Source organism: Pollicipes pollicipes, unplaced genomic scaffold (genome assembly GCF_011947565.3).
Source record: "Pollicipes pollicipes isolate AB1234 unplaced genomic scaffold, Ppol_2.1 Scaffold_3447;HRSCAF=4054_pilon_pilon_pilon, whole genome shotgun sequence".
In the NCBI taxonomy this organism is placed as follows: Eukaryota; Metazoa; Arthropoda; class Thecostraca; order Pollicipedomorpha; family Pollicipedidae; genus Pollicipes; species Pollicipes pollicipes.
In genome coordinates, this window is record NW_023596297.1 from 39,188,827 (window position 1) to 39,207,304 (window position 18,478).

At 51.8% G+C, this 18,478-nt stretch overlaps 1 protein-coding gene across 4 annotated transcripts; it reads left to right on the forward strand.

Moving 5' to 3' along the window:
• Window positions 1-2,423: 2,423 nt before the first annotated feature.
• On the forward strand, window positions 2,424-17,964 carry LOC119091366 (uncharacterized). Of its 4 annotated transcripts, none has more exons than XM_037214117.1 (8): window positions 2,424-2,547; window positions 9,566-10,563; window positions 11,435-11,629; window positions 13,888-14,168; window positions 14,666-14,808; window positions 15,101-15,240; window positions 15,765-15,915; window positions 16,493-17,964. In XM_037214117.1, the coding sequence occupies exons 1-8, from the start codon at window positions 2,451-2,453 to the stop codon at window positions 17,428-17,430; spliced, it is 2,943 nt and encodes a 980-aa protein (XP_037070012.1). In that variant the 5' UTR covers window positions 2,424-2,450; the 3' UTR covers window positions 17,431-17,964. The 4 variants fall into 4 exon arrangements, with proteins under 4 accessions (XP_037070012.1, XP_037070013.1, XP_037070014.1 ...); XM_037214118.1 differs by lacking the exon at window positions 2,424-2,547 and adding an exon at window positions 2,750-2,897; XM_037214119.1 differs by lacking the exon at window positions 2,424-2,547 and adding an exon at window positions 2,750-2,886.
• The last annotated feature ends 514 nt before the right edge of the window (window positions 17,965-18,478 follow it).

Consider the following 18,478-nt stretch of genomic DNA (forward strand, 5'->3'; position numbering starts at 1 on the left):
GACAGATTTCAAGTGATCCAGTATGTCTGCAATCTGCACTAAAGTCTCTTGTGGCTGCAGATCACATGTTACCAGAGGCACAGAACCCACATCCTCCCCAGCCAGATGCATGATGATGGCTCAGCAGCCACAGTGCAGTGCTGGTGCTGAAACCCCAGAAATCAGATTACAGAGCTGACAAATGGATGCCGGCAATACTAATGAAGAAGTGAGCAAAAAAAAAAACAACAACAAAAATACAAACAAAAGATTTAGTTCACACAACAGACCAAGTAAAAAATCAAGCAACACAACACCTTGACCTATTTTTGTGGTCACACACCATGAAACTTAAAACATGAAAATACATGGTTGACGCTACCACTGATGAATAATGTAGCATACTGAGGAAAACAAATAACAGCTTTAATGTATTTTTGCCATGCTGTAATTTATTTACATAAGAAATTTTCAAATCATTGATGAGCAGTTGGTGGTTGCAAAACATGACAAGTCTGCAAAATGTGACAGTTTTGCAGACCACAGACTTTGCTGGGACCAGGCTGGAGCACAAAACAATACCTGGAGCAAGTACAAATTTTTTGGGAAAATTCTCTTATGTAGGGCACCTTAAGTTATTTTACAACAGATCATGGTACCCTGGGATGTCATTAAATGGGGCACAGGTTCTGCAGCATCACTAAACACACTGTAATCTGTGCAAAAAAAAGAAATGGCGTAGGTATACATTGCTACCTAGTATTAGAAAAAATCACTGTACACCATTTGTCATGTTTAAGGCGGAACATATCGTAAACAACCTTAAAACAGGTAGATTCATGCTCCCACCTTCATATCTTAATATTTACAATAGCGAGCTCCCGAGCGCTGCACGCACCTCACCGCCTCCACTCCCCAGCGCCGTTTCTGTTGCTGTTGCATAATTACAATATTACTGCTTATCAAGAACTATAAAAAAATGTACAGGACCAAGGTCACAATAATAATGCGATGAAACACATTTCTCATCATGTCTCGGTAAGTTAACAAAATGGACAGGCCAGAATAGTCCAGAACATTGCCTAAGCTAAACTAGCCTAGCCTAGCCTAGCCTAGCATAACCTAACCTAACCCAACCTAACCTAGCCTAGCCTAACAACCTTACCTAACCTAACCTAACCTAACCTAACCTAACCCCCCACCCTATCCCCTTCAACCCAGTGTCCCATCCCCACCATGTTGACCAATCTACAAACAATATGAAAGACTGTTTGGATATGCAACACATTTTATTGAATTTTTCTTGCCTTGGCCTCCTATGTTTTTAAGGTTCTTGATGCACAGTAATGTTGTAATCATGCAGTAATGTTGTGATCATATGTAGAAATGGTGCTGGGGTTGTAGTTGCTGCATGTTTGTGCTTGGGTGTTTGCTATCTAGTTACTTAAGTTCCAAGGTAAGAGCTTAGATGACCGGGTTCATGATTAATTACAATATGTTCTGCCTTAAAAACTGATTGATGTACAATGCTCCTTCTTAACATGAGGTAGCAATGTATACACTGACCAAAGAAATGACATCAGATGGTAGGTTCAGATGTTGTTGTTGTCATGAACTAGGGCACAGGCAGCAGAAGAAACCTAACATAAAACATGGCACATTATTCTTGAATGAATGATGGTTACATAAATTACAACCATATCATAATGCTGAATGTGCACACAGCAATGGCATGACCCATCTGACCAGGGATCTATCAATAGCACTTAAGCACTCAGGCAAAAATGTGATGTAAGCATAAAACCTTTTGCCTTCATAATATTGCAAATTTAATGATTATTCTGGAGCTTAATAATAAAAAAACAAATATTATAATACAAAGTTGCCAGGTTTCAAACAGCAAGGGTGCTTAATAGCTGACAGAAGCACAAAAGATGGTTATGAAACTGTTCAACACTTCACATGGTAATTAGACCATCAGCTCTTCCCCTAGTGAAAATGCTGGCTGACTAAATATAAATCAATGGGACAGGACAGAACCCACTCTAAGCATGTTGACTGGTCTGCCACCCTTTGCAGACTGGGCATCATGCCATTCCAAGTTTGCATACCCATCTCAGAATGTAAAATGACCTACAGGCACCCTAAAACTTTTACACTTAGACATCCATAAAAAAAATTCTGCAAAACTTTTTCAGTGCCAGTGCAGACACACTTTTCTGCGTGACAAACGCTTATTTCTATTCATATCATTCAGAATCAGATTCCGATTAATTTTGAATTTTCAGTACCCTGAGTTAAGCATTTTGCCATTTTCAACGCGCTCCCACCTACCAAGTGGTGCTACGCGTTATGTTCAAAAAAGGTAACACCTGTAATGCTTCGAACCATACGCCATCGCGACAAACATCATATGCGCGCCGCCATCTTGACAGGTACCGTTATGGACTGTCTGGGATGATCCAGGTTGAATGGCAAGTCGTCTTCCTATTTGCCTGCCTAACTCTGTGCGCCTGATAAGAGCTCTTCATGAGCCTTTGTTTTGGGCTGGTCCAATATTCGAAAATGGTAAGTCAATGAACGCACTTAAACCAGTAGCACTTGCAGCATGGGTCGGATGACGTCATGCATTGATTTTGTTAGCCAGCATGCAATTGGCTTCTTCAGACACCTCCAACGAATCCGATAGCCCTTAACAAAATAGTGACCAATGACAGAACGTTTTAGCGATCAATACGAAATTACACCAAGATGGCAGCTGGGTCCAGAACGTCGTTTACGTTGGTGGCGCTCCTGCGATTAGTGTGACGTACAATGGCTCGGTGTGGGTGGGGGTTGTACGTGGTGGTGTTTGGCGCATTGTTGCTTGACTTGTGACAGACGTGCTGATCGGAAAAAGATTTTCAGGTACACGCGAGGTAATTCAAACTTTTACGCTTGAAAAGCTAACATTGGCACCCTAGTGGACGGTTAGAATGTCGCTTGCGTGTGTAACCTATCTGCTTCTGGTGGCCTGGTTAGTGAATGCATGATTTGTGGGTTGCGCAGATGTCAAGACATACAACATGAGGTTTGTTAGATTAATTGATGAAAATCAGGCTTCAATCTGCATTATCTTGCTATGTATAATTAAGGGATTCACATTTAAGAACATTTCTGTTCTGGACCCTTGTTTTGAAAATCAATGTGCAGTTTTCAAGAAATGAATGCACATCCCAAAAACTTACTTAAAGAAAGATGGTTGCCATTGAACTAGGAACCTCTAGGTGAACTTGGCAAGGATGATTACATATAAAGTTTTGTGCATTGTTTCAGCTTACCCTGTTAGGTTTTCTTAAACATTTCCATTTTAATTATGGCAGAACAATGTTAGCATAACCCCATATGTACTCTAACCAGTTGCTGCTGTGTCATGCCATTCACAGCATGCAATAATAGCATAGGATTTTGTTTTACTAAGCACCACAGCAGATCACCTCACTCCACTATTCAAGCTGACAATTGCCCAGGATATGACCTAACCTAACCTACTCTTATTCTGACTTCAATTCCTACTTCTTCCCATGCCTTGACCAATGCTATCATTCCTATCTTCATGCTTGCCCCTACCCATGCCCCTACCGCAATGCCTGCTCTCACCCCAACTCCTATTTCTACCTCAACTCCTACTCCTGCCTCAGTCCCTACCCCTATGCTAACCCCAATGCCTTCTCCAACCTGGACCTCTATCCCAACTCTTACTATTATCCGAACTCCTTCCACCCCAGCCCACACTCCTACCCCAACTCATACATGTACTCACCTGAAACCAACTAACTGAAAACATACCTGAAACATGCCTCTACTTGTACCTACTCATACCTCTACTCTTACCTGAAATCCTACCCAAACTCTCTCCTACTCAAACTCATACCCAACTGCTGCTCCTACTCCAACCCATTCTCCAACCCCTACTATTACCACAACCCCTACTTCTACTATAACCCCTACTTATACTACATCCCCTACTCCTACTGCAACCCCTACTTTTACTGCATCCCCTACTCCTACTACAACCCCTACCCCTACTTCAACCCCTGCTCCTACTCCTAATCCTACTTTTATCTCAACCCCTACCTCTTTCTTGCTAGCACAAAAGTGGGCTTTGCCCCATGCTCAGCTAATGCATCAAACCCTTGGCTGACCCACCTACTAATAATTTAGTTTCAAGGGTAAGATGGTGCATTGCTGCTGTTGTTTTCCACTGTTTTCCATCACTGGGTGGTACAGTAAAGTAGTCCAGAGAGAGAGAGAGAGAGAGAGAGAGAGAGAGAGAGAGAGAGAGAGAGAGAGAGAGAGAGAGAGAGAGAGAGAGAGAGAGAGAGACAGAGACAGAGACAGAGACAGAGACAGAGACAGAGACAGAGACAGAGACAGAGACAGAGACAGAGACAGAGACAGAGACAGAGACAGAGACAGAGACAGAGACAGAGACAGAGACAGAGACAGAGACAGAGACAGAGACAGAGACAGAGACAGAGACAGAGACAGAGACAGAGACAGAGACAGAGACAGAGACAGAGACAGAGACAGAGACAGAGACAGAGACAGAGACAGAGACAGAGACAGAGACAGAGACAGAGACAGAGACAGAGACAGAGACAGTCCAAAGATTCCCTTTATGGTCTTTGTATAAAGATGAATGGGTTCTGAAACATGTTTCCAGCATCAATTAGCACTAGACAGATGACTGCACCCTTAACATCACTTTTGCATTAACAGTGATGTAGTTTGCTGCCATTGTGCATGTTTTTTTTGGGGGGGGGGGGAGAAGGGCTTTCAGCTCTCAACTTTGGGAGCAAATTTTGCATGTATGGTTGAATGGAAGCCACATGTTATTTTAACATGATTTAAGGTACATCTTGCTACCCAGCTGTTTCAACACTAATTATTTTGTTTTAACATTACACTCATGGTTTCTGGAATTCAGTCAACATACTGTTAGGTGTAAGATTGTGCCACACATGAAGGAAACACCAGGTCACAGAACATGGCATTGTGGCAGACTGCAAACCAAGTCAAGAATGGGGACAGGATGCATAGGGTGGCATGAATCATCACACAAATAGGGTAGCAAGCTATCTCATTTGCAGCAGAAATGACTTGGGCTGCCTGTGCTAAAAGGAACCCACCCCAAAATTTGCATTCATAGAACATCATCAACCCAGGATGACTCTAGGCAGGAGACCATGCTACCCAATGCCATAAGGTGGCAGCAGGCATCACTTCAAAAGTTACTCTCCCAAGATTTTTAAAAACAGAACCAAAGTCCTATGTTGTGCCATTGCTACTGTGTCAAGATCTTGCTGAGAACTACCATGACTGCCTGGTAATCACAGGCACTGCAGCTCTTCTTTGCTGTTTTTAACCTGCACAGTCCCATGTTTAAGGTTTCTGTAACATAGGTATGTTTAAGGTTTATGTTAAAATACATGTTGAGCCATTCAATCCCATGTGTGAGGGCAGACCAATTCCCATTTTCCCGCACATGTAAGCTGGGATGCGAGATTTCGCTGCTGTGAAATACCAGGTGAGGTTGACATGTTTCCATGAGCTAACGGACTATGGCTGAAGGTTGTGGGAACTGGAATGTCACAAGGCTGAATGTTCTTAATGATAAGCATTGTGGGTAGCTAATGGCATACCACTGGCATGGTTCTCTCCATAGAAGAGGATAAGTGCCTGTTTTGGGGAAATGGGGTTATTTAGATCATTTGATGTGGCTCAAAGATACATCTCATGTTTTCAAGTATAAAAAGAGTAGGAAAATCTGTTTTCAGCATTTGCCAAGACATTTTCTGTAAGTACAAAGACGCTCAAAACAGCGATACCACTCCTGTGTCAACACCATGTGACTACCACTGAAACGAACAGCTCAAACAAATACAAAAATCAAGATCCAAAAACCAGGAATGAGTATCCTGAAGTATGCCAAGGAAGTATCTGAAACATCCATAACAACAAGGGTTTTGAGATATTAACCCATTTTTAGAATCTGTGAAAGAAAGCAAGAAAATGGTGTCAAAATAAAGCCACTGTGCAGTGTTGGAAATTCCAAGAATTTCCCTGGTAGCAGAGTACAAATTTTCTGTAGTGGAGTACAGAATTATCTAAGTGCTGTGGGTCACTGCAGTTTTATTTAGGTTATCTTTGAGAGATAATAGTACATTGAGTGGCACGCGACAAAAGCACCATTTTTCATGCACAGTAATTCATGTAAAAGCACTTTAAATGAAAGGAAACATCAGTATTAAACATGGCGCACTGAAACAACGCAGTCTCGTACTCTGTACTATGAAACATATGTGCATATACATTGGTTTTCAATTTATGAAAGGCCCTGTGTATACACCCCCCAAAACGGAGGGTAATTACGCATTGGGCCTACACACTCTCCCAAATGGAGGGTGGGTACACACCGGGTTTATACACCCTCCAGAATGGAGGGGGGGGGGGGTATATGGTACACAAAAAATGCAAATGAACATGCCACAGATGGCCACCTACTCATGCTCTACCACGATCACGCTACTCACGCTCCACCACGGTGACGCTACTCACGCTTCACCAACCGTCTGGTTTTAAAAACAGCTAAACATTCATGCCCTCCACATTCCCACTCCCGGTCAACACACGAGGCCCTGCACATCCCACCCGAACGATAGAGACAGGCAGCACTCAACCGATTTACCGAGCCAGCGCAAGTACAATGCCTGACAGACCCGTGCAGGCCGGCCAAAAGGGATCGAAGTCAGTCACTCCGCTGACTCCGGCAGATAATGCAAGGTATTGATGGATTTTGATGCGCTTTAACCGATATCATTGCGAAATATGATAATTTTTGTTGCAATAAATTGATGTTTTTGTCCTAATAAACCATTCTCCTTAATTTGCTGGGCCAAAGTTATGGGTTCATGTTACTCTGGTGTCCTGATGCTTTTGCCGGAGTGAGATGGCTGTCTCCGAACAGTTTTTTCTTTTGCTATTTATAGCAGCGTTTTTCGACTTAAAAAAGTATTTTTGTAAAGCCTGCATTGCCAGCTATAATTTTACACCATTAAGTGACAAATTGAACTTGGTTTAAATCCACAGCTGCCGTAACATTTTTGCACTCCGGACACCAGTAAGTGGCCAAAAGCCAAACGCATGGCGGTTCTGGATGAGTACAACTAAGTCCTTTGTAATCATGATGCCCATCTCTATACAGGTTCCCTCCAAATGTTTACAAATCTGTCCAAGGCATGAGCACGAACAGAATATGTATGTTCTTGACAAATCAGTCACGAGGAGGCGAATCATTAAAACCAATTGGAGAGTTTTGCTGTGTTCAACCTACAACGTGAGCTGGGAGGCGGGTGCAAGTCGCTGACGAGTTGAGACGTTTCCGGCGCTGAATTGCGAGTGATTCTCTTATTTGCATTGCCGTGACACGGTGGTGGCGCGTTGGTAGGCGGTGGTCTGTGGTAGGTAGTTAGGCGTGTGGTTTTCTATGAATGTTCGTTGCATCTTGCCAATTAATGCGGTTCGTCGTCAGTGGTAGGTTAAATTATATAAACCTGTAAGTTAGAGTTGGTGTGCATTGGCATAGGAAGTGAGAGCTTTGCGAATCTACGGGAAGGTGCGATTCTGGTACTTGTTTCTCATTTCCCGGTATTGTTCAAAGGTGGTTCCATTTAACATTCACATGCTTTATTTCTCACATTTCCATACGTGGTTTATCATACACCTAGGTGGCAATGCAGGCTACTTGCTATTGGGCATCTTAGTCTGGTGTGTGCAAGACTCTTGCAGGTATTGTGCTCTTGCAGATATCAATGCATGGCTCCTGATGGAAACAGCAAGTCTCAAGCTGTTGCACCTTCTGGTTGTATTTTGTCCTGACACAAAGAGGTAAAATGAGTTTTTCCAAAAGCTGTTGTTGTTGCAGGAATACCAAATATTTCATTTTACATAGTCACAATCCTGGAGTACAAAATCTCCTGGTATACATTATACCAGAAAATGTCAAGTTTTCCAACACTGCCACTGTGGGCATAGCAGATAATATGACATTTTTCTGATGGTGACCATGTGTATTTTCTTTTTGAAGGAGTACATGGATGTTTTATTGTGGTATTTAATGAGTGAGTGATGTCATTAACTGTGGGCAGCCCATACAACAAGCCAACATCAGCATCACTAGACAGGACATGTTTTATTAAGACATGTCACAAAACATCCATCTAAGTACACAATAAGCTGTTTCCAATTCCTTGTTTTGGTATATGTCTGTCAAAAATTTTCCTGTTGTAAAGTAGCTTGTCCTGCTTCATTACAGGATCAGATGATGAGGATCAATGGTAATTACTGCAAACACTACTCAGATGTGTTTTATTTATTTTAGAAACATGAACGTGGGAGCTACCATTTTTACATCAACCAGGAATATGTTTTCAGGGTAATTCAACATGAAAAGCAGCTCCCTGTTGCAACAAGATTACCAGTATTTCAACAGCATGAGTAGTGTGTCCAGATGCCTTCTTTTCTGTGTCAAATTGCTGCACCATAATCTGCATGTGATGGCATCATGCATGATGACATTTGATGTGAGGTTTCCCTGGTCAGGTATTTTGTTATGACAGACTGAGCCAAGGCCTGCAATTTCCTCAGAATTTCTATAATGGGTGTAATTATGTGTGTTGCCCCAGGTTGATATAGACATTACAGTTAGCTTTATTCCTCATAGAATGACCAGGAGAAAGTAGAAGGAGATGTTTTGATATTTCAGCTACATGCATTTATCAAAACAAATGTGAGTTGTATCTTCAAAATTTAGAATTGTCCACCAATTGCACACAATTTTTGATTTTTTGTATATGTTGGTTCTACTTGATTTTGGAAATTAAGTGGTATTGGGAGTTAGTACTGGATTTTGAGTTTGCTTCTGATGTGTTCTGGTAAAGGCATGTAGCTGAAATATCAAAACATCTCCTTCTACTGTCTCCTGGTCATTGATCCACCATGATCCATCCATTTCTTCCTTCTCCTGGTCATTGGTCCACCATGATCCATCCATTTCTTCTTTCTCCTGGTCATTGATCCACCATGATCCATCCTTTTCTTCTTTCTCCTGGTCATTGATCCACCATGATCCATCCATTTCTTCTTTCTCCTGGTCGTTGGTCCACCATGATCCATCCATTTCTTCTTTGTCCTGGTCATTGATCCACAATGATCCATCCATTTCTTCTTTCTCCTGGCTATTCCACAGAGAATAAGGCTAACAGTACCATCTCATCGATTGCATAATACTCCTTGCACATGCACTTCATTTACATCATTTTGTTCCACATTTGTACATCTGTCCCAAATTATCATCATGCTGAGGGGTTTAGTAGTTTATTCAAGGTATTTCATATAATGTTTTGAAATGTGATGGCTCAACTTCTTGTGATGAAAAACATTGATGCATAATATGGTAGTACAAACAAGTGCTAATGTATTTACAACATGGCATTGATGAACTGCAGGTACAAAGGATGACATAATGTCAACTCACCTGTTGCAGATTTTAGGCTAATGGAAACATCTCCCAGCATTGAGGGCAGCAACACCACTCATGAGATTTTCCCAGCTAAGACAGAGCACACAGCAATACGGAAGAGTTCGCTGAGCAAGTATTTCCCTGCCCGCCTTGGCGATGTAGCTCGTCAGGACACCATGCTGAGTGACACACGACCGGCGGCCGAGGCGATGGCCTCGTCGCGGCCGTTCGCGGCGGATGCGCGCCACACGGTGGGACCGCACGGCGACGGTCGGCCGCTGGCGCAGGCCGGCGACGCGGCCGCGCTCGAAAACGGCGGCTTCCAGCAGGCGGTGCTGAGCGACCTGCGCCGCTTCAGCACCGAGAGCGAGCACGAGCTGCGCCACGACGCGCGCGTCAAGACGGAGTGCGGCGCCGACACGGCGTCGCCGCCGCCACTGCCGGCGGCGCCTGCAGACGAGACGCGCGACCGGCACGTAAAGACGGCCCGGCCGCACAAGCCGCCAACCGGCCGCCGGGAGTCGACGGCGGAGGGCAGCGCGGTGCGGCCGGCTGTGGCGGCCACGCCGCCGGCGGCCGCGTCGCCGCAAGGGCCGCAGCCCGGCTACCAGCCCAAGAAGGAGATGAAGCCGGTCGACCTGTTCGGCGCCTGCCGCGGCGCCAAGGCCGACGCCAAGCACGTAAACGGCGGCGAGCGCGGCCACGGTGGCAGCGAGCGCAAGAAGGAACACCGGCGTGACAAAAGCTGCCGCCGCTGCCACGAGCGCAGCCGGCTCAAGCGCTACAACATCGGCGTGCAATGCCGCCGCGACAAGGGCCAGGAGCGACTGTCGGCAGGCGGCGTGCCTCGGCCGCTCGCCTCCAACTACACCCAGCACGGCCTGGAGCGGCACAAGTTCGGCCGCTACATGCACATCGAGGTCGATCCGAACGGCGGCGCCACCGTGGTGCACATGTACCAGGACCAGATCGGCGCCCTGGACCCCGTCCAGACCCAGCAGCTCGTCACCGAGTTCTTCCAGGTGCGGGGTTCGCTCGTCACGGGGCGTGGTCTCGCTGTGATTTGGCATATGCTCGTTGAGAAACACGTAAGTACAAACACGATGGGAATCGAGTGGGACTTTCCCAACAGATGTGCAAAATCCTGCCGGAAAATCGCTACGTGCAGTCCAAGATGGTGGTCGCATGTTCCCCTGCGGGTTCCTGTGAGCGTTGTATGCTCCCCTGTGGGTTCCTGTGTGCGTCGCGTGCTCTCCTGTGGGTTCCTGTGTGCGTCGCGTGCCTCCCTGTGGGTTCCTGTGTGCGTCGCGTGCTCCCCTGTGAGTTTCTGTGTGCGTTGCATGTTCCGCTGTGAGTTTCTGTTTGCGTTGCATGCTCCGCTGTGGTGTCCTGTTCGCGTTGCATGCTCCCCTGTTGGTTCCTGTGTGCGTTGCATGCTCCCCTGTGGGTTCCTGTGTGCGTTGCATGCTCCCCTGTGGGTTCCTGTGTGCGTTGCATGCTCCCGTGTGGGTTTCTGTGTGCGTTGCATGCTCCCCTGTTGGTTTCTGTGTGCGTTGCATGCTCCCCTGTTGGTTCCTGTGTGCGTTGCATGCTCCCCTGTTGGTTTCTGTGTGCGTTGCATGCTCCCCTGTTGGTTTCTGTGTGCGTTGCATGCTCCCCTGTGGGTTTCTGTGTGCGTTGCATGCTCCCCTGTGGGTTTCTGTGCGTTGCATGCTCCCCTGTTGGTTCCTGTGTGCGTTGCATGCTCCCCTGTGGGTTTCTGTGTGCGTTGCATGCTCCCCTGTGGGTTCTGTGTGCGTGCATCTGAATTCAAATGAGCGGCAAGGGTGACGTCCTTGTAGGGCGTTGGTTGTGTGTTTGCTGTTTGTCTGACACGCATGCGTGTCTGCTCAGGAGGTGTTCGCGGAAGACCGTCACGGCTGGGCGCGTCACGTGATGGGTATCGTACACGGCGCTGCGCAGTACCTACCCGACCTGCTGGACCACATGGGCTCCAACTACCCCAACATCACCGTCAAGAACGGCATCATCGGCAGCAGCAACAAGGCCGACATCGAAACACAGACGCTGGCTTCCTACAAAGAACAGGTGGGTGCTCATGCCCGGCGGAAAACCACATTTTGAGCTCGATAGCGTGGGGATGACTGCGGCCGCGGTTGCGCAACTGAACCATTTTACCGATGTTCTTAAATTCCTAGGGCATCCAATGCAGTGCAAGAAAATCCTCGTGGTTTGCGTGTCCATCAAGGTGCGCTTATCGAGTTGGTAGTAGATTTGTGCGTGCAAATGCGATATATTGCTTAACAGGCCGAATTTGTCCTAGTGTGTGTTGCGACGTTGCATATGTGCAAATGGTGGCTCATTCTTCTTCCGTTCTTTAATTTCCTGAATTGATTGACCCGAGCAAAAATAGTTTTGTGCTGCTGAGCTGCAGCAGTGTGCTTAGTGCTGTCCTCAGCGTGCACTGTATGGGAGGCGAGTGCCCGGTAATGGTGATGCTTCCGTGATGGTTGCGTTTTAGTCCACACCGGTGTGGTGAAAAACAAAGCACATATGGCAATGTCGTAGTTGAATTTTTGTCTGTGTTTGGTTTGTAGATCTTTGTTTTGAAATGATTTCTGATTGTTCTGAAGAACAACAAGGAAGCACATTTTTGGAGGCCCCAAACCCTTTCGCTGTTAGCTCTTTCACCAACAATAAATCCTTACGCCGTTAACATGATCTTATTCTGTCCCATGGGTTGCGGGTAGTTGTGGGCTTGAAGTGCGTGCTTGAAGTGCTCGAAGTAAAACCATCGGGATTTTCCTGGTTGCGCGATGAGAGGGGTGCAGGCAATACACTTCCTCATTCTGCATAAAAAGACTTCGTGATGAAAATTCTCTGGCGTGATTTTGTGGGACCATTGCATGCAAGTGTACGTAATTATACTTGGGTTCTTCGATAGGGGCGTGACAGTTGGATGGTGCAATGCAGCTTTCGTCCGCCTGGTATGCAGGCTGATAGCATCCTTCCAACAGTGTGTCTGTGCTGCTGAGATCTTCAGGCCAAACGCTTACCTTATATCTTGAATGCAAAGCCATATCCATGTTTAATTTTAGTTTTATGTCCACTGTTTTTGGGGAATGATGGTGCCGTGGCTTCCCCCGCCGCCGGCTCTATCCTGCCGTCGGCTCTACCCCGCCGGCCCTAAGTCGATGAAAAGGTACCGTTGTGGGGGCAAAGTGCGGGATGAGGATTGAAAAGGGCAAAAAAGGTAAAGATGCATAATGGGTAATGGGGGAAAATAGGTAAAAATGTATTGTTTAAACGAAAGCGACGTTATCAAGCAAACCGTGGCTACGTGGACAGAACTCGACGTTTCAGACTGTGCTCAGGATCATAAGTGACCATGAGCATGGTCACGCGTACTAGAAAATCAGGACCCTAAGGCTTTCTGGCTCCTAGCGTATTTTCTTTATGCAAGCTAATAAACCGGAATAGTTAAGAAAACGGGACAGGCGCGGCGCCGGTTTCCCCGCACTTTTCCCGTTTTCTCGCGGTCGTCACAACGCGGTGATCCGCGGGCGCGCCCCTGCCGAGGCTCAGTGCCGCCCCTGACAAGGCTCGGTGCCGCCGCTGCCGAGGCTCGGTGCCGCCCCTGACAAGGCTCGGTGCCGCCCCTGCCGAGGCTCGACGCCGCCCCTGACAAGGCTCAGTGCCGCCCCTGACAAGGTTCGGTGCCGCCCCTGCCGAGGTTCGGTGCCGCCCCTGCCGAGGTTCGGTGCCGCCCCTGCCGAGGCTCAGTGCCGCCCCTGCCGAGGCTCGGTGCCGCCCCTGACAAGGCTCAGTGCCGCCCCTGCCGAGGTTCGGTGCCGCCCCTGACAAGGCTCGGTGCCGCCCCTGCCGAGGCTCGGTGCCGCCCCTGACAAGGCTCAGTGCCGCCCCTGCCGAGGTTCGGTGCCGCCCCTGACAAGGCTCAGTGCCGCCCCTGCCGAGGCTCGGTGCCGCCCCTGACAAGGCTCAGTGCCGCCCCTGACAAGGCTCAGTGCCGCCCCTGACAAGGCTCGGTGCCGCCCCTGACAAGGCTCAGTGCCGCCCCTGACAAGGCTCAGTGCTGCCCCTGACAAGGCTCAGTGCCGCCCCTGACAAGGCTCAGTGCCGCCCCTGACAAGGCTCGGTGCCGCCCCTGACAAGGTTCGGTGCCGCCCCTGACAAGGCTCGGTGCCGCCCCTGCCGAGGCTCGGTGCCGCCCCTGACAAGGCTCGGTGCCGCCCCTGACAAGGCTCAGTGCCGCCCCTGAGAAGGCTCGACGCCGCCCCTGACAAGGCTCAGCGTCACCTCTAACGAGCTTCGATATCGCGTTGCAGGTGCACAAGCACTACGACCGCGGCACGTTCCGATACGGCCCCCTGGACCACATCAGCCTGGTGGGCACCGTGCACGAGGAGTGCGGCGGCTACTACCCGGAGCTGCTGGCCGAGTTCGAGCGCAGTCCGTTCCTGCGCGCCGTCATGCCCTGGGGCCCCATGTCCGTGCTGCACAAGATGGACCCGCGCAAGTCCAACGACGGTCCCATACTGTGGGTGCGACCCGGCGAGCAGCTCATACCCACCATCGAGCTCGGCAAGAGCCCCTTCAAACGGAAACGGTGGGTGCCGTGCAGCCGGTTTGGAAAGACGTGGCGGAAGGTCGCCGACGGGTTCCGGGGAAGCGCCGCTGTCTGTTTCGTGGAACTCTGCGGTGTGGAGTGTTTGCCTGCCGAGGTGGCTTGACACGCAAGAAGGCGGATACGCCATTGCAGGTCAATGTAATATGGCATGCATGTAAGATAATTTCCGACGAATTTTACCAGCTTGTAGCCGCACTGTTTGTGACATTATTGGTTTGTGACGAATGACAGATTCGTGTGCCGCGTCATATGCAGCAGATTAATGTGGCAATGCGTCGTGCTCGTCGTCGCGTGTTCTTGGGCGTGTGAGAGCCAGCGTCTTATGTGCGCGCGGGATGAGTCCAGCCCACGCCGTGTTGGTATGAGTTGGGGCATGTGTCAACGCGGTGACTTGGCCAGTATGCGGTGTTGAGCGAAACCAGGACGGCCCGGAGCGCCGGCGTGGGCTGTTGTGCTGACGGCCGCCCCTCCCACAGGAACGCCGCCATCAACGAGCTGCGCAACCTGCAGTACCTGCCGCGCATCTCTGAGGCGCGCGAGATCATGTTCGAAGACCGGACGCGCGCGCACGCCGACCACGTGGGCCACGGCCTGGACCGTATCACCACCGGCGCTGTCGGTCAGTGCAAAGGCGCCCGCCGGCCGGGCCCGGGGCCGCGTCACGTGGACGGCTGGCTCGTCGCTGCATGATGACGATGTCGGTCGACCTGTGTCGCGCACGACGTGTTCAAAGAGTGCTGCGCTGATGACATGCTTAGGGACCGATGCAAGTCCAGGAAATGGCCGGTGCCGCGTGTTGTTTTCCCGGTCGAGCTGCAGTACGTTGCCAAAAATCCGTGCAACATGTCAGACCTTAGGATGTTCTCAGTGTTGCACCATTGGGTCCACTGACCTCGTGTGTTGCTGTGCAGGCATTCTGAAGGCAGTCCACTGCGGCGAAAAGTACAAGTACAACCGGATCACGAAAGACGTGGTGGCGTTCCACGCCCAGGACTTCAACACAATAGTGGAGAAGCTGCAACTGGACCTCCATGAGCCGCCTATGTCGCAGGTATGGTGCGCCCAGCTGAGCCGACACATTAGGTCAGGCGCGAGCGTTCGCTGCGTCACCATGCAGCGTGTTCTTGGTCGCACGGCACGAGTTGCGTGCGGCTGGGGCGTTTCCAGTTAAGCGCTGTGGATCGAAAGGACTGCTAGGTCGCTTCCGTCAATTTACGCTCGTCTTGGTAACTGCCGGGAGATGTCGCACGTTGTAAGATTTGTGAAAACGTCCGTTTTAAAAAAAAAAATCCTGCAACGTTCGGTTAACAGAGAGCTGGGTCACGCTCTGGGTGGTCGTTAGCCGTGCCGTGCCTGATGGACGCAGCGCTGGTTGGCTGAACTTGAAATTACCTCTTACCCGTTAGGCGGCGGCTTCGCCTGTTGGGCGATTACCCCGGTAAAAGCACTTCCGATCTTCCCAGCCAAGAGGTTGCATCAGCTGTACAGCAGAGACTCTGGAACGTACTGCCCCCTCCCCCCCCCCCGCCCCGCGTGCTGTGGCTGGCCCCGTGCCGTCACTGTTTTCGGCCGCAGACCATCTACTGGGCTGAGGACGCCAAGCTAAATCAGCTGCGGAGGGACGGTGTGCGCTACTCGCGGATCCGGCTGGCCGATAACGACATCTACTTCCTGCCCCGCAACATCATCCATCAGTTCCGCACCGTCACCGCCGTCTGCAGCGTCGGTGAGGGACGGCAGTCGGACGCCGCCGCAACCTTCTGCTCAGCCGCTCGAGGCCCGTTGGCCGAGTACCTGAAGGTGTTGCCTGTGACGTCACGGGTGGCTGTGTCACGCAGGAACGACTGGGGCCGAAGTGTGGGCCTGTCGTGAGGGAGCTACCTGTACTAGCAGAACCGACAATCGCGGGTGACTTCTTGGCCGGTGGAGAACCGGCGTCAGGCATGGCGGGCAACAGGCAGCTCGAGCGCTTTCGCTGCATCCCCGGCCCTTCTTGTTGTGCGCAACAGGTCATGTTCACAAGGAACACACAACAAAGTTTTCGTCACCTAGAGCATGCTGCCTTTCTCTGTATTTTCTGCGCACAAAAGTCTGGTCTGTTCGGTGTTGGCGTGCATAGTTACATGATGCGTGGTTCGGGAGGGACGTCCGCCAACTGGAGCCACACCGGACAAGAAATCACCATTTCAACTGTGTGGAAATGTAGAAATGAAATAACTGTCTTCCTGCTGACAACTGATCCAGTCTTCGCAAAATGCATACACACTGCACCTGTACTAACATGATTGTCGTCTGTTTGACAGCGTGGCACGTGCGGTTGAAGCAGTACTACCCGGACGTGGAGGAACCGGAGCAGAGCGAGGCGGCGGCGGCGGCGGCAGCGGCAGCTCCGCCGACTCCGCCGGCCCCGGAGCAGCCGGCCGCCCAGACGCCGACACCGGCCTCGACGCCGCAGTCAACACCGCACTCGACGCCGCACTCCACTCCGCGCTCGACCCCGCACAAGAAGAAGAAAAGGCACAGGGACCGGGAGGACTCGGAGCCGCGCCGCAGCCATAAGTCGCGACCGGCGAACGGCGAGCGGCCGCGGTCGGGTTCCACACCGTCCGCGCACCGCTCGGCCGGTCACAAGTCGGCGCCGGCCGCCAGTCCGGCCCGCCAGCCGACCGGCCAGTTCGCCAGCCCGGCGCCCAAGGAACTGACGCGGTCGGCCAGCCCGGCGGCGGCCAAGGAGGCACGGCGTGTGGACAGCCCGGCTCGCAGGGAGACGAGTTGTGTGGATGGCCCCGCGCCTGCTGAGTCTGGCCATGTGGCCAACCCGTCGTCCGCGCAGGCGGTCCGTTCGGCCAGCCCGGAGCGCCAATCAAATGGCTCGGCCTTCTCCAGCGGCGCAGCGTCGAGGCAGCCAGCTGACTCGGTCTCTGCTGCTGCCGCCGAGCCGTCGGAGCAGCCAGCTGTCGGCGCTCACGGCGCTCCGGCGGAGCCGAGCAGCGTGAGCTCCGAGCTACTGACGACCACCAATGATCGGTCGAGCCAGCCGGCCGGCGAGGCCTCTGAAGCGCCGACCTACCGTTCACCGGAGCGGCCAGCGCCGTCGGCCGGCCGGACGGCGGCCTCTGCCGACGCGCTGTCGGAGTCTGGTACCGCTCCGGCTGTACGCCAGGCCGCCCCGGACGGCGGCGAAGCGCCAGCCCCGGGCGAACTGCGACAGTTCGGGGCCCACGCCGCAGACGGCAGATAACATGGCCGCCGGTGAGTTGCCACCAGAGGTCAGCCGGTCGGCGGCAGCACTACCTGAGCCCGATGCCACCAGCTGCACGCCCAAGTCGGAGCCAGGCTCTGCCAGCCCTGCTTCGCGCGTCGAAGTCGGTAGTCCTTCGCAGGAGCCGCGGGCTGGGGGCAGCTGTACCATACCAAAATATCTGCCTGATGCGGACAGCCCTGTCCCGTCTCTGATGGATACCGGCAGTCCGGTTCGGAAGCCACGGACCGAGTCCAGCAGTCCAGCGCTCAAGTCACGCACTGAATGCGGCAGTCCCACGCCAAAGGCGTGCGCCGATGCCAGGAGTCCAACCTGCAAGTCGCGCACAGAGACCGTCAGTCCGGTCCCGAAGCCGCGAACCGAGTGCAGTAGTCCGGCTCCAAAGGCACGGACCGACTCCGGCGGTTCGTCGCTGCACTCCGGCAGCCCAGCGCGTAGGTCGCGGTCCCGAGCCGGGCAGCGGCGCCGCGCGGTCGAAGCATCGCTCCGAGTCGAGCGGCGGCGTGTCCAAACCGCGGCCGGCCGGCACCGGCGCCGCGCACAAGCGTCGTTCCCCGACGGACGGCGGCCGGCCTCGCCTGGAGCTCGGCTCGCCGGCGCGGCCCGGCGACGGCGCCGATCCCACCCCGGGCAAGCGGCCGCGCCTTGAGAGCCGACCGTCCCGCGGCCCCGGTCCCGGCCCCGGCTCTGGCTCTGGCTCTGGCTCTGGCTCTGGCTCTGGCTCTGGCTCTGGCTCTGGCTGTGGCCCTGGCTCTGGCCCCGGCCCCGGCCCCGGCCCCGGCTCGGGCTTGGGGTCCAGCTCCGGCGCCGATCTGCTCGGCGACATCCTCTCGGGCATGGACGCCCTGAAGAAGTGAGCCGGGGACGGCCGGCCAGCACCGCCGCACGACGCACGCCTTTATACACGCTTTGTCTGTATATAGGGAGCGGTGCGTGTCGCCCTGCGCCATGTCGGGGTGCGGACCCTCGCTATCGGGACCTGACGCCGTGTACAAAGGATGTAGTAGGCTCACGAGCGCGATGGCCT